Raw genomic sequence first — 15,760 nt, 5'->3', positions numbered from 1 at the left:
ATTCCAACCCACCTCCTCCTCGGTGGATGACGATGACGATGGCGATGGCGATGGCGATGGCTCTTCTGACAGCTCGTCAGCTGGCATCATAACTCAGCTCGCATTTGCGTCCAGTTCTTTCGGGTCTGCAAGTCAAAGGCTGCAGCACTTAATGAGTGCATCCGGTGCATTCGATGCACTACCCCCTTTGCCGTTGCCTTTGCCTTGCACTGCATTGCATTGCTTCATTGCACTTTACATTAAAGTCGCGACATTACACAATACGAACATTAATGTTCATTAGTGTCGTCCACTGGCCAGTTCCGTCCGCTGTCTTAGGGGGTAGTGAGTGTCTATAGTTACGCATGTCCATATATCCATTTCGATGTCAATGCAATGCTGATGGCCCCGTCGAAGTCCATGTCCATGTGTCATAAAGGTGTCAAAGTATTGCAGCGCTTCACGCTCAATTAAGGGAGGTCACTCATCTTGGGGCGAGGAGATGAGGAGAGGAAATCTTGGGTCTCGGTCTTGGTAACTGAAACCCAGCGGCGTCTTCTGCCTTTCTGCCTTCTGTTCCTTGCCAGGAAGTGCAGGCAACCGCCGTGACGTCTTCTCTTTTTCATTTTGGTGTGTGGGGCCCACCTTTGTTTGCCTTTGGTTTGGCCTTTGTTTCCCTGCTGATGATGGTCTTGTCTTTGACCTTTTGTCTCCGCTGGCTGCGGTTCATTAGGGCAACTCGAAACCCTTTAATTGTTTCGTCTTCTTCCTGAGTTTTCTCAGTTCCCTGAGCCTGAGAACTTTTTGAGACTTGGCCACAGATTTTTATTTTTCGGGGGAGCGAGCTATTTGTTTCTGCCGTCGACTGTCGACTCCAGAATTAGTTGATTTATGAATTGTGACAATGTGGACCAGGGCAGATAATGCAGACAGGCTGTCTGCGGCCTAAGCTGCCGGATATTCTAATAAAGCGGCCTCCAGCCGCAATTGCAGCGAGTGCAGATTTAACACTTCTTGTCAGAAGTTGATTGAAGCAGCCCCCAGCGGACCAGTTGAGACCTCAACTTGGACTGCCCTTCCAGTTGAGAAAGAAGGAACCGGCAGTTGTCCGATGCGGAACTATGAAACTAGTCCGCCATGGGAACTATTTGCTCTTTGGGTGCTTATGGTGCTACTGCTGCAGTCAAATTAGTGCAATCAAGTTATCTTGTGCGTATCTCTGTACTGTTTGTTCTACAGCCACTTGCTGGCAATTGGATCTTTGCATCTAACACTTCAATTGTCCACTGGTGCTGCTGCTGCGGCGGTGGGAATTTGTTATGTCAAAGAAAAAACTATTTAAGCAAAGGAAATTATTAAAAATTATGGCCGACCCCAAGGGTCTTTTCCTCCTCGGGAAACCGTGTGAAAAGCGCACCCTCGCCTTTTCTCCGGGTTCCGTGATCTGCGATCGCAGATCGCCATGCAAATGGAAATGGAAATTGTTTCCTCTAGGAACATTGGTTCTGCTTCAAGGCCCTTTCCGGCATAGCTTTACATGATTCGGCAGGTTTGGTTCCCAGCTGGCCGAAATAACAATGCCCGCCTTTCCTCCCCCTCGCGAGGTCCTTCCGACTTCCTGGCAAGCAAAGCGTGAAGTCCTGTTCCTTTTTTCCTGTTCGGTGTTTCTTTTTCTGCCGGCTAGCCTTGCAAGTAATTTTCGGAATACTTCGCCTTGACATGTCAACGCCCTAACATTTTTCGGGGGGCGGAGGAGGGTGGAGGAGGCGAATGCAGGCAAGTTCATTGTCGCCACCCTCGGGCCGAATTCATTACGCGAATGTATCTCACAGATGCAACCCCAAAAGCCGCCCCCAAATGTAACCAAGAAAGAAAGGCGGGCAAAAAGTCTTGAAGGGCACTGCACAAGAACAAGGAGGCGGAATCGAAAGGAGCCGTGGCTGGTTGGGTGGGGATTTCCATCTGGATCTCGAGCAGCAACTTGTGGCAATGCAACCAGAAGACAACCCACACTGCCGTTTCTTGGCATCCAGAAGGGTGGCTCTGCCAAGGACATTCGAGGCATGACTGCAGCAGCATTACCCAATCCAAAAGTCCTTTATTAAATACCCTACGTAATAATGGGTACTATTATTCGGCTGCTCAATAAATTTGTTGTCCTTAGAAACTCACTATTGAATATTATATATTATTATTATTTAAAAAAAGAAGTTATACGTTAAATAAAAATGCAATACATAAATTAAATCTTAACTAAGTTATTTATTAGCAAACCTCTTAAGCAATTGTTTGTTAAATTTTATTATCATAAGAAATTAATTTGAAAAGAGTATTCTTTGTTCCTCTAAGACTTAGCCCTAAACTCCTATTTTCCGGCCCGGCAAAACGCATTTCATTTTGGGCTGTCGGTCTGGAGAGTCTCAAGCCCTGAGATGGCAGACAAAAAAATTAAAAAGTGCATAATATGAATCTATAATACATAATAATAAAGCTTAAAAGCAGCATGGCATCTTGAGGGAGGAGGGCGGCGGGAGGGGCGAGCCACCAGCATCCTTGGCAGACTGGCAAATAAAAAAGGGTTGGTCCTGCCAACGTCCTGGGCGAACAACAAGAAGTGCAAACAGAAAATAAAATTTTCGTTGAAAAGAAATTAAAAATCTGCAAGATTTGCATTTTGACTCAGACCCCCGACCAGATGTAATATATGTATAATATTTTTGCCAGAACACCCAACCTCCTGGAAAAAACGAAAATCTCCCCCAGCCGTGGCGCAAAAACTTTTGAGTGTTCACCTCAAAGTGCAGTGGCGTGGACAGTGAGAGAACTCTGGGCAGGAGGATTTAGGATTCAGGACTCAGGACTCTGAATTAAGGATTTGGCTGGTTAAGCTGGCCGGGGCTCTAATGATGCTGCTGGCGCTTTGATGGCTGGAACTTTCTCAGGCTCAGTTCTTGCCTAGGTTTCAGTTCAATTTTAATTAATGAGCACACAATTCGCCGCATAATTTGCATTTCATATCTGTGTCTTCCCCCCACCCTCCCCCGAGTGGCCCCCTTTTCAGCTCGGCCTTGCCATTATCTAGGCATAATGCCAGCGGACTGCGACTTGGACCCGCTTAATTAAAGGCCGCCTCTGCCGGCTGCCTCTGCCTTCACCTCCGCGAGCGACTTCCACCTGGCTTCGAGCTCTTTATCTCCGCGGGCATAGAATAAACACAATATGCAAAGTTTTTCCACTGCCATTGAGGCGCGGCCCATTGAAACGGGGCGCCAGAAGAAAATTCGAGCAAAGGAAAAGTGCAATTCATTTATTTGCGTTTCCTTCTCCAGTTCTTCACTCCGGGCTCTTTGGCCGTCTTTTTTCTTCTCCCTTTTTTTTTTGGCCAACAGTTCATGGCAAGGAGTCCATCGTCCTGCCTTCATTCATATTTATGCGCTTTGTGGAAGAAGACTGCTCCTGCTCCTGGTCCTGCGACTTCTTCTCCATGTCTCAGTGCCGTTCCTCTGCCTTCATCCTGGCTTCCTACCCCCCTGGCTCCTGTGTGCAATGCACTTGTCAAAGCTTAATTGAAGGCAAGATTGCAGTCTGACTCGCTGACTCTGGGCCACTGTTCCCCGGCGAGTGAGTGTGCGCGTGGCCCTGTGTGTGTGAATGCGGCATATTTTCCCAGCGACTTGGCAAAAGTCGCTGCAACGTTGCTCAAACAAAGTGAAAGCCAAAGAAAAGAAATTACGTGTGCCCTGTTAAAGGTGCTGCAAGTGGGGTATATAAGACCTATGGATGACTGATGAAAGAGGAGAAATAATTAAGAATTTAATATTTTTCAGAAAAACTAATAAAAAAAATTAAACTAAAATGTGGTCTTAAGATGCTGATCAAAAATATATACATAAGTATTCTTTTCAAAGTCTCTAGCCTTGTTTTCTGTCTAAACACGTTCCAAACATGACATTCCATATCTCTTAAAGTTCGTAATTAAATTCCCAATCGATTAAAAAATCATAAAAAAAAGTTGGAAAGCAATTAAAATCATTTTACAGAATCCCTATAAAAGTTCCAATAATAACTGGAAAAATAGAGTATTAAATGATCGATCAGTCAAGTGATGTCTTGGTTTCCCTGCAAGTGCCTACCAGCTGCCAACTGCCAACTAGCAGCGAAAGCGATCTCCAGGAACCGCCTCCTGCCCTCCACTCACCTTTCCGCCCCCTTTGCCGCTTAGGCCGCAATTTGCAACAAAAAGAAACCAAAATTAGACAAAGACACGGGAATGGGACTGGGAATGGGAAGGGAATTGGGTTTGAGGATGGAAAGGAGTCTCGATTCGAGACGGGTTGCCCTACTCCGAGGAGCACTCACACACACGGGGGCAAATAAGGAAAGCCAACGACGACGACGACGGAGACGTCAAAAGAATGCAGTTAAGCACACAATTGACATTTGAAACGTCAACTTGGGAAACCACTCGAGCTGAAGAAGTTGCATAAAAAAGTGCCTCCGTTAGGGGTTTCCTCTGCGGCTCCTGTTCTCCATTTTTCCTTAGGGATGAAGTGGGGCCAAGAATCCGGGGACCGACTTCTTGCAAACAGGAGGCTGCAGTTTATTTGCACGGCAAATAAATTTCCATGCAATGCGGAAAGTGCAGAGGTTCAGTGCGGCCAACGGGGCGTATGGGTTATGGTTACGGTTATCTTTCTTGCCGTGCGCTCTCCATTCTAAGATAATCAACAAACGGCGGCTGATGCTGAAGACTAACGATGTGCGCATATCTGATTGCAGTTTACTGTTGCATGCATCATTAAAATGTGTCTGCAGCGGCAACGGTCCTCTTCTATTTCCCCCTTTTGGCCCTGCAGCTGCGTTTTTGCTGCATTTTCTTTTTATCCTACTTTGCTCAAGGTGGAGGAGGGCTGTCTATTTGCATAGGGTGGCGGAGGTGGGTGGGTGTCGTTGGTTGCAAAAGTCACAGATTGAAAGACGCGCCCGCACTCCTTTTGAGGCTTTTGAGCGTGTCGCTGAACTGTCGCCCAAACAGCCGGATTCTTTCAGCCCGATTCCCCCAGTTGATTCGGCCTTAAAGCCCACACCGAAAAAAATCATATTACTTACTTTAATCGAAGATTTTAATTGGTAGTAGGAGTGGGTTACTTAAAACTAAAATCAATGATGCTTAAGAATTCGCGGTTTTTTAAGTGTAGAGAAAAGCAACGTCTTGCAAAAGAATTCACGTTTTAAATATTCATTTATATTTTCTCCCTGTGCAAATGCGAATGGAGTCTATTGCCCGGCCATGTGAGCTGGCAGTTGCCTATTAAGTAACCCGTGGAGACCACTTTGCTGCCAACTGCATCCACTCGCATCCATGCAGATATTTCATTAAGAGCCCTGGCAAGCCCGTGAAGAAATAACTTTTGCAACATTTTCCAGCGCCCCCGAAAAAAGGAGAAAATATATATATATATTGTATGTATGAAAACCTGGAAAAACTGAGGAGGCCTACAGAACGAGACCTGTAAGGGTTTTCCGAACCCCACTCACCTTGCCGAGCAAAGTTTTTCAACTGCGCCAACTACCTCAGAAATACCCACACACTCAGATACACACACATACACGTTGCAGCTATGCCTGAAAGGAGGTGACTGCATATCCAGCCAGGCAACAACTCCTCGCTTTTCCTTCCATTTCCCAGAATTTTCCCCCCTGAGTACTAACAAAAATTCATCCAGCGGCAGCTAAGAGCGCAAAAATTATGTTGCATACATTACGGCGTGCACACAAAAACAAAAGAAACTGCAGCAGCAACTTTCTGCAGCAGCAATTTTCTTCAGCCCACCGCCGCCCACTTGAAGCCGCTTTTCCCACTGCAATTCCCTGCTACTTCTGAGTAAATTAACTGCATTTCTTCACAGCCTGCCACACGGCTGTTTCGCCGCATATTTGGAGGCGCCACAGTCAGGTGGCATGGGTTGCAGTGGGTGCTGATGGGTGGCATGGGGTGGCTAAGGGCGGCTAAGGGCGGTTGGGTGGAGCCTGAATCTGAGCCTGAGCCCAAAAGGGTTGCCAGCGAGTTGCAAAACAAGTTTTCCTTGTAGAAATTGTACTTTGCATTCGCATTAATTAATTAAAAATAAAATATATAGAGGGGGAAGCTGGAGTTTTTCGGTGCTGGGGGGTTGGAAAAGTCCTCGAAGGGTGGCTCCTTCGTCTGGCAGCCACTGCAGCGGATTGGAGTGGAGTGGAGAGGAGTGAAGAGGAGCGACGGGCAAGATGGACGGATGCAACGGATGCGAAGACATGCCAAAGAAGCATGGGCAGCCGGAAGCCCGCCAGCAAGGGGGGTTTTCGTATTCCCCCCGCCCCCAGGGAGGGGGGCCAAAACTTGATGACTGCAAAACTGGACTTTGAGGGGGCGTGTGCACAAAAGCAGCAGCAGAACAAAGCCAACAAAAACTCGCGAGCAGCAGAAGCTGGAAAAAAAAGGGAGAAAAATACAAGAGACGAGGAGCGAAAAGGGGCAGACCGGCGATTTCATTTTGTTTGATTGTTTGATTTCTGCTCCGCGTCGTGACCAACGTCCAGTGCATTTTGGCGCAGTCGGTTGAAGGGTCTCCGGCGTAGCCTCAAGACTTTCAGTGCGCCACGACCTAAACGGAAATCTGGGTGGTCAGGGTGGCCAGGGGGGTTGGGGGAAAACTGGGACTCGGCTGGAGTGGAAGGCCCACCGCTGTTGATGAAAAACGCACTCGAATTAAAAGGTTTTGCTGGAAAACGGGGACCGGACATCAACCTGATCAGAGGCGGGGGCTGCAGCAGCGCTTTGGGGGGTTGAACTACGAGTGGTTGCAAATGAATCAAATTAAAATATTTATGGGGATAATCTGTCATTTGAACAAGTGAATATTTTGCCAAAACCAAATAAGCATGGAGAAATGGGGGAAAAGAGAAAATATATAAATCGCTGTTACTTTAAGTAAAATGTCTGGGATATGCATTTAAATAAATAAATAATATGAAGCTATATTAATAAAATTAGGAACTTAAGGGAAAGGTATTTAATAACCACAAGAAAAACATATTTAAAAATAGGACAGATCATTTATTAACAATTTAACTAAATGCTCTAGACAATTCAAATAAATAAATAAGAATAAAAGAAAGGAGTTGGCCAATACAAAGCTTATTCAGATTAACCCCGAAATGGGAAGGTCCTGGCAAAAACCGGTTGCATTCGCACTGCAGTCTAACTGCAGTTATCCTGCGTGTGTGTGGAAGGGGAGAGGGGGGGGGGCAAGGAGTGGGTTGGGGTCTCAGAAGGACCAGGACGAGACGAGTTGAGCCAGACAGCCAGCATATTGCAATTTCGCAAATCAAACAAAAGGCAGCCGCAGAAAAAAACACAACACCGTGGGATGGGGCAAAAGGCGCTCGACCAAAAGGACAATGCACAGGCCGAGGATGGCACAGGATCCAGGATTCGGGATTGAGGACTCAGAAGGCAGGACGCAGGACACAACTCGGCTAATATCCATTGCACATGCAGCGAGTCTTACGCGGAGCAGGAGAATCCGGAGTTTGGGGGCTTTAAACTTTTTTCATGACTCTTGTTTCGGCAGTTTGTTTGCCCAGCAAATGCATCCAATGCAATTTTTCGGGCCGCAATGTAGACGCAAGTCCTTGCTGCAATCAACTTTGCCAGGATACCAGGAACCAGGAGTGAGATATGGAGCAGCAGCGATGGTTAAGCGGACGTTTCGCAAGTCAATCAGTCCACAAAAAAACAAAAAAAAAGCAACTGAAAAACAAAAAAGTCCCAAGCCGGCTAAAGTCCTTATTATCCTTGCATGTTGCCGGAGAAAAAAAATGCAATATCGAATGCATTTGGAGCTGCAGCCACGCCCCCTAGCCGCCCACCTCCCGCTATCAACTAAACGCACTGCAGCCGCAAAGAAATTGCGAAAATGAAAGCAACAAAAAAAAAGAAAAATTGGGAAATGGGAAGCGCGCGAGAGAGAGATTTTCAATTAAAAGGAATTGCTGCTCTATGTGGATTTTTGTGCTTATTAGCCTGCCTATCCGGCCTTCACCCCCGGAAAACCCCTTCTTCAGCCAGCCTAAAACCACTCGAAAGCCGTGCACATTTGGTAATCAATTTCTGTTGTTGCTGCCGTTGTTGTTTGGCGGCTGACTGACAATCTTCGCTAATAAGCTGCCCCCCAGGCGCCTCCTACATAGGCTACATGCACACTGAAAAGAAAACTAGGTGGAAAACTAGCTTCAAAGAAACGAAAGATCTTAACTTAAAGGTCTGAATTTATTTAATTTTCATAATTTATTTATGAGAACACAAAATATATCAATTAATTAATACAAGAAAAGGTATAATAACATATTATTGTATTAAAATATTCCACTTTAATATATTTTCTGATTATTTTAGTTTGAAAATCATTGGCCAACCCCTTCTTAACCTCGTCCTTTGTTTGAAATATTTTTCTATTTTTATAAATGTATTTTTCTTTGTGCACCCACATGGAGCACAGATGAGATGATGCACTTGCATTATGCAGATTTCAGATTTCTGAATTGCGCCGCCGAAATGCATTCAGTGCCAGCCTCTTTTTCTGAGCCTCTGCTGTTGCCTGTTGTTGCTGCCGCTTTTCAATTAGGCCAATCCAAGCCAAGCCAAGCCATCGCAGTTCTGGTTAGAGGCAAGGGATTAGTTCCATCATTATCTATTCCGCATGCGGGCAGAAGTGTCGCATTCCGAGGAGTTGGGGGGCAAACTGCCGCATGGGCAAAATATTATTGACAATTCTTCGGGCCGGCGACTGAACAATGCAATGGTGGAATGCAAATCCTTCAGTCAGCTAATATTGTTTGTTCCTAAGCAGTCTACCGCCCCGTTCCCGGGAAGGAACAAAGCCGAAAACTATGCAAAAATATAACAAAAAGCGAGAAAACACAGAGTGGATCGGCGAGACCAAATCGAAAGGAAAACTCTTTGACAATGGCAGGTAGACCTTCCTCTGAGGGTCGGTATTGGATGAATGAATGGATGAATGAACTATCTAACTGCGATGCAAAGTAAGTGCAAAGGATTTTTGTCCACGACCAAAGGGCTGAAGTGGCCGACGACGAGGAATGATTGAGGAAAATCAAAGCCAGAAAAACTGTGAGAAAATCAGCCGTTTTCTTGATGAAAATCGGAGATTTTAACCCCGTCCCTTGACAGCTGAAAATTGTGATTCTTCTTTTATTGTCTGGGATATATATGCATTCCATTTCCCTCATTTGGCTGGCCATTGTTTGGTCCTTTGATCGGAGGTTGAATTTGACACTTTCCAAGAAGGCATTGTTTGAACGGGTTAATTTGTGTATTTAGCCGAGAGCCAGCTGTTATTGAATATCGACAGTGAACAGCAAAATGTAAACCCAATTAAAGACCTAAGTCGCCGCACACATTTTGCGGCACGTTCGTCCTTCATTTTGCACCTTTCGCGATGCGGCAAGAAGGACGCAAAAATGCAGATCACGGCCCAAGGAGTCATCGCTCCTGCAAACTCAGTCGTAATCGATATGCACCCGCATTTGTGTGTCAAGATGCTGCCCTTTTCTGCCAGATCTCCAGATCCCGATCCCGAGTCCATAACTCATCGGGGCAATGTGCAAAAGTGGCTGTATCGCATATCCTGTGGCTGCTTTGTCTGCCGGAGATCCCTTTGTCCGACGCCGAAGTCAGCTGCAGTTGCAATCTGTTTTTTCCGCATTCAGCACGATCAAATATTGCCGAAGAAAGAACTATCTCTTTATAGATATAGCATCCCGATCAGGTGGCGCGTGTCCGCTGGTGGCCAACTGTGATTTGTCGGTCGGAATCGCATTATGTTCATCTGTTTTTGGGGCGTCAGCTGGTGTGCGTGCCACGTGTATCTGGCAGTTACTTTGGCCAAAAGGCGGCTGCCTTATCGACTGCATGCCGAATTACCCGCCTCCTCATTAACATGTCACTTTGGCCTACTTGTCTTGGCTTCTTTGGCTCATCTAAATGCAAATTCCCCTACCCAAGTTCCCCAACACTTTCAATTACGAATCTCAAAGTCAAAAGAATAATGTTGATTTGCAACTGCCAAGCTAAGAGGGCACTGAGACAAAAATGGTTTACTTTTAAGAACTGTTAAAATATGTAAAAGTGGTTTAATCTCTTACATTTCAACTTTTACTTAAAAATACATTTATTCTAGCCTTCAAAAGAGATGCACTTTGAATGGCAGCGGAGAGTTCTAGAAGTTAGGGTTAATTTTTTCCAAGTGGATGGCCAAAAGCTTTTTAATTAAGGCCTGCCTTCAAGGAGGGGACCTCGGATACGAATCGGGAATCGAGGAGAAATCACAGAAAACTGTTATTATAATCATCGTCTACGTCTGCAATCGGACCATCCCGACCCAACCCAACCACCCCTTCTTGTCGCCTACTTTGTCATTATAATTTTTCCTTTCAGCCGGCCAAAGCGATGCCAAATGAAAGAAATTTTTGCGGGCCAAAAGAAATGCATTTTATTATTATTATTTGTTGTGGTGACTTTTTAATCATTCCCTACCAAACAAAGCGGTCGAACCGAACGGGCGGTGTGGGGGGTTGTGATAGGCAGGGGCAGGGGGGTTGTTGTTCAAGAAGTGGAACCACTGGCCGATTCTTATTGGTGCACCAACACCGCACGGACAGCTCAGACAGATATGGCCATCGGCTACTCCCACACCGATGACGACGGCCCAGCTGATGACGACGAATGGGGAAGTCTCGAGAGAACGACAACCACCACCGCCACAAGAAAACCCACACCAATGGAGAAACTTTAACGAAGACGATTACGAATACGAAGACCACTACAAAGCCCAATTCGCCGCAAAGACGAAGAGCACGAAGTACAATAGCCGAAGACAAAGTGCCTCCCCTTCGCAGCCGTGACGTCACACCTCAAGAAACGCTCAAGGAAACGACCTTCAGAGCAGCCAGCGGCGAATGAGTGGGTAATGGGCGAAGTGACGAAGTGTGAGCGAAGGAAGAGCAGGTAATGGAGGAAGAGCAGTGAGCGTAAGAAGAGCACCAGAAGACGCTCTTCCGAACTCTCTTACTCTCGCTCTCGCACTCTCAGCAGCCCGTCTCAGACGTTCAAGACCTGTCTTCAGATACTTCGCTCAATGCGTTTCATTTCTACGTCGCGCCTTGTATCTGAAAGTTCGCTCTCGCTCAACGGATACGAATCCATACAATACCATACATCTGTGGACTGGATTAACGCTAATTCGTTTTTGATTGCCGCCAGGGGGGATCGCCAATGGTCGAGTGCGTAAGTAAAGAGTGTAATTAACCAAGCACGCGGTTGGAACCTCAGTCTCAGCGCTTCGTAACCACGGTTAGATAAGCCAGATCATATCCCTCGGGGACCCAGAAGCCTTATCGTGCATCTTTAAGGGGGGCGTTCTTTGGTTCTCAATATAAGAGGCGTTTTATTAAGGTCAGCTAATGGATCAACTGTATGTATATCATCGCTTTGTGTAGTAAGTGTGTTAACGAACGAGTGGCAGACATGGGGCGCCTGGTGAAGTTCCCCAAAGTCTCCGATGACTCAGTGTGCAGGCGCGGATAAACATCGGTTGAGGAAAGAACAAAAAGAACAAAAACCAGAGAACCAGAATCAAAATAGAAGAACCAGAAGGAGAGGCGATCGGAAAAAACAAGCCAAAGATCCCATGGGCAGAGAAAAAAATAAAAAAAAAACAAAGGGGAAAACGAGATGGGAGACGACCCGCACATGTTGACATGTGTTGGTATCTTGTGAAAATCGAGAGGGGGGCGGTGGAAAGTGGGGGTAACCCTAGGTGGGGTACATTGAACTTGGGTGGCGAAAGGGGAGCGATTAAAAACCCAACCAAGAGATCACAGATCTCACTAGTTCCCAGAATTAAAACCAAGCCAAGCCAAGTACTTGCTGTTGCAGTTGTTGTTATGGCGAATTTCCACAGATCTCTCGGGTTGTTATTGCGAAAAAAAAGAAAGAAGAAGATAGAGAATGAGCAAAATAAGAAGAGCAGGCAAAAATAATAAATACAAAGACCCAAAAGTGGCAGCTGCAATTCAAATATTTCACAAAAACTCAAACACACACATATTGAAATAAAGAGAGAGGGATACACACACTTAGGCAGGCAAAGGAGCTGAAAAAGGAAGCGAAGAGCTAGACGAAAAGGAGACGAGACAAAAGGCAAAGCAGGGATGACGAGAAAAGGTTGCAAGCAAAACAAGTCAGCAGGATCAAGGACACGCAGGCACTCACATACACTCACAAAGGAGCAGGCAGAGAAAACCTGAAATCGTTACTCGAACCCAAAGCCAAAGAGAGAAATGCAAGCGAACGAGCGGGCCAAAAGAAAAGGCAGATTAAGGACCCGTTCCTTTGTAATATTTTTTTTTACAATACATCCATAGGTAGGTAAAACCCATTAGGGTAGTTCCCTCCTAGGTAACCCAGTGTGCGTATAGAGGTACAGATCGGCAGGACATGCAAAAAAAAAAAATAGAAAGAACAGAATTGAAAGAGAACCGAAGAAAATACTTTATGACAAAGGGAAAGATTAGTTTTTCAGGTCGATTGAAAATCTGTTGTTAGGGGATAGAGTAAATTACTTAATGCACAGTGGTGCAAGATCTATAAAATTGTTGGGCAATTTGTCAACTACTCAGAATAAAATCGGAATCTCCAGCTACAACTTTACTTATGACTGTTGCATGTGTTTTTTTTTTTTATTTGATAAGTTTCTTTCTAAAAGTATAAAGAAATTTTTGAAGAAATATGTGAAATTTTTGAGCGATAAGAGAAACATGTATAAATAATTTAGTCATAATTCACTGCTTGCTTTAATCTAATTTCTTGGACTTGTCAATACAAATTTTATTAAATGAAAACTAAATTCAACTAAAAGTTTATATTTGAATAGAGATGAATGATCAAAGTTTTAAAATAATTATTTTTATATCCATTTAATGAAGTCCCTATTAAGACCCAAAATTGAGTGCAACCTCTAATCGAATCATTCCCTTCTTCACCCAACAGAGGGCAGCTGCTACTCCTGGCTGACGAAGGAAACCAAACACCACCAGCTGGGCTATATCCTCACTAGTCGCAAACAAGAACAACAGGGGCACACGATCGCAGCGGAGGATCACAAAGGACTCGTGCCACATGAACCAGGGGGTTGGTGATAGCGCCTCCTGAAAGAAATACCGACTCATGCTCAAACAGTCGAGTGTCGAGACAAAGTGATCCTGCCGCAAGGAGCAGGACGAGCCGCTTATCAGCCATGCATGGAAATCGGGGTGGCTGAGGGTTGCAAACGCGCGTTCTTATCTTAAAGCTCCGACCTCCCGACAGGAGGGTGACGAAATAGAGCAGATGTGCAAACAACGGCACCGATGACTGATGACTGACGAGAACCAGGCACTGCGACTTGAGGGGCGGCAATAAATTCCATCCAACGACGCGTGCTCGACACACTTCCAGATCCTGAGCAATCCGGAGCAACTCTCGCCTGGGCACTCAGACTCGGGTTCAGATTGGAAGCCACAAAATTTCTAGTATTACAATGTCCGTGGACAACAGCTTGGGAATCCTAGACTTCACTTTGGCTAAGGAGAGTGAAAAGACAGCAATGACAGCGGCAAACGTATACAAAACGTCAGACAAGGAGAACGACCCGGATCCCCACTTAACGGGCACAATTGTCACCACCGGCGCCACTGCCCAGCCAGCCACGCCTACTGCCGCCCAACCGGCCACGCCCACTCCACCAGCTGGCCAGGATGTGGGCGATGGAGCCGCCAGTAGTACCAACACGGAACTCAAGTTCCAGTCCTACGTAAATGGCAACGGCAATGGGGTGTACAAGATCATCAAGACCCTGGGCAAGGGCAACTTTGCCAAGGTCAAGCTGGCGATCCATGTGCCCACCGGTCGGGAGGTGGCCATCAAGGTGATTGACAAGACCCAACTAAACACGAGTGCCCGGCAGAAACTCTACCGCGAGGTGAAGATCATGAAGCTGCTGAACCATCCGAATATCGTGCGCCTCTTCCAGGTGATCGAATCGGAGAGGACGCTCTACCTCGTGATGGAGTACGCCAGTCGGGGCGAGCTATTCGATCACCTGGTGAAGAACGGAAGGATGCGGGAGCGGGATGCCCGGGTGATCTTCCGCCAGTTGGTGTCCGCCATTCAGTATTGCCACAGCAAGTTTGTGGTTCATCGCGACCTCAAAGCGGAGAACCTGTTGCTCGATCAGCACATGAACATCAAGATAGCCGACTTTGGTTTCGGCAACACCTTCGATCCGAATGCCCAACTGGAGACGTTCTGCGGGAGTCCTCCGTATGCGGCACCTGAACTCTTTATGGGCAGGAAGTACGCGGGACCGGAAGTGGACGCCTGGTCACTGGGAGTGGTGCTCTATACCCTGGTCAGTGGTTCGCTACCCTTTGATGGCGGCACCTTGAAGGAGTTGCGGGAACGAGTCCTGCGCGGCAAGTACCGAGTGCCCTACTACATCTCCATGGACTGCGAGAACCTGATGAGGAAGTTTCTGGTCCTGAATCCCGCCAAGCGCACTTCGCTCTCGGCTGTCATGTCGGATAAGTGGATAAATCTGGGTCACGAGGAGGCCGATAGATTGCGACCCTTTCGGGAGAAGCCCATGGAGCTGCAGGATGCCGCTCGGTTTGACTTGCTGATGAGCATGGGCCACAAGCGTCGCGATGTGGAGCAGTCGGTGAAGGGACAGCAGTTCGACGACATCTACTGCACCTACATGCTCCTCGGAGTGGCCAAGCCGCGCTCCTCGAACCGCAGCGCTAAGCAGGAGGTTGTGGCCACAGTGGATCTAACTGTTCCATCGGTCAGCAGTCCGCTGCCCAACATCACCACGCCCACTGTGACCATAGCTCAGGTAACGCTGGCGATGGACAAGAATCCGCCCACTTCCTCCGTTTCAAGTCGTCCCATAGCTCCTCGTCTGGCGAATGTTCCCAATACGCCCACTTCGACGCCGCCTACGGGACCGCCAGCCAAGCCCACGCGACGCACGCCAGGAAGGACACCAGGATCACGCAAGATCACCGGTAGTTCGAGCAGCCAAGGACCCTCTAGCCTCCCGCACACTCCGCAATCCAAGCGAGCTAGCGCCAATATGGATGTGAAGCCCACGCTGCTGAGTGCCCAGCGACAGTTGGCCCAGACCCAAAAGATGGCCAGCACCCCGCCCCGCTTCCAGTACCCCGGTTCGGGTTCGCAGACTCCTCAGCAAGCCCAGGGATCCGCCAGAAGACCAACGACGCTCTACGAGAAGGCGGAGCCGGCAGTCACGCCCCTTTTGGCTCCGAAGTCACCTGCCATCGGCGGACGACTGTTGGAACGGATCCCCGGAGCAGGAGCGGCAGTGGGAGCGGTGGAGAAAACCTCGGACAAACCCTTCACCCGACACAATGTGGCGCGGGCCACCTTTCATTTCGGCCAGGCGCGCAGTGGAAAACGGGGAGGTGGATCAGGAGGAGGTGCTGGCGCCGAGGAGGACAACTACCAGACGCCACCCCTATCCGCTGATGACACCAAACCCGCCTCACGAGTGGGCTTCTTCTCCAAGCTGACCGCACGCTTTGGTCGCCGGGTGATCCACCTGAACGAGAAGGATGTCACCGAGCAGCGCAAGAACCTCACCAAATAGCCAGGTGTCCG

The 15,760-nt window shown here is 47.4% G+C and overlaps 1 protein-coding gene and 1 long non-coding RNA gene across 2 annotated transcripts in view; one reads left to right on the top strand and one right to left on the bottom strand.

The window, feature by feature from the left end:
• Window positions 1-15,760, bottom strand: part of LOC138913487 (uncharacterized) — a 32,753-nt gene that overhangs the window by 7,966 nt on the left and 9,027 nt on the right. The window lies entirely within an intron of this gene.
• On the top strand, window positions 13,120-15,751 carry LOC108065154 (serine/threonine-protein kinase MARK2). Its single transcript, XM_044395587.2, has one exon. The coding sequence runs from the start codon at window positions 13,620-13,622 to the stop codon at window positions 15,747-15,749; it is 2,130 nt and encodes a 709-aa protein (XP_044251522.1). The 5' UTR covers window positions 13,120-13,619; the 3' UTR covers window positions 15,750-15,751.

This window comes from Drosophila takahashii, chromosome 3R (assembly GCF_030179915.1).
Source record: "Drosophila takahashii strain IR98-3 E-12201 chromosome 3R, DtakHiC1v2, whole genome shotgun sequence".
NCBI classification, from domain to species: Eukaryota; Metazoa; Arthropoda; class Insecta; order Diptera; family Drosophilidae; genus Drosophila; species Drosophila takahashii.
This window is presented reverse-complemented; position numbering and strand designations above follow the sequence as displayed.

Bases quoted from the DNA above. Each gene is read 5' to 3' on its own strand.
- LOC108065154 (XM_044395587.2), top strand. From the start codon at position 13,620: ATGTCCGTGGACAACAGCTTGGGAATCCTAGACTTCACTTTGGCTAAG.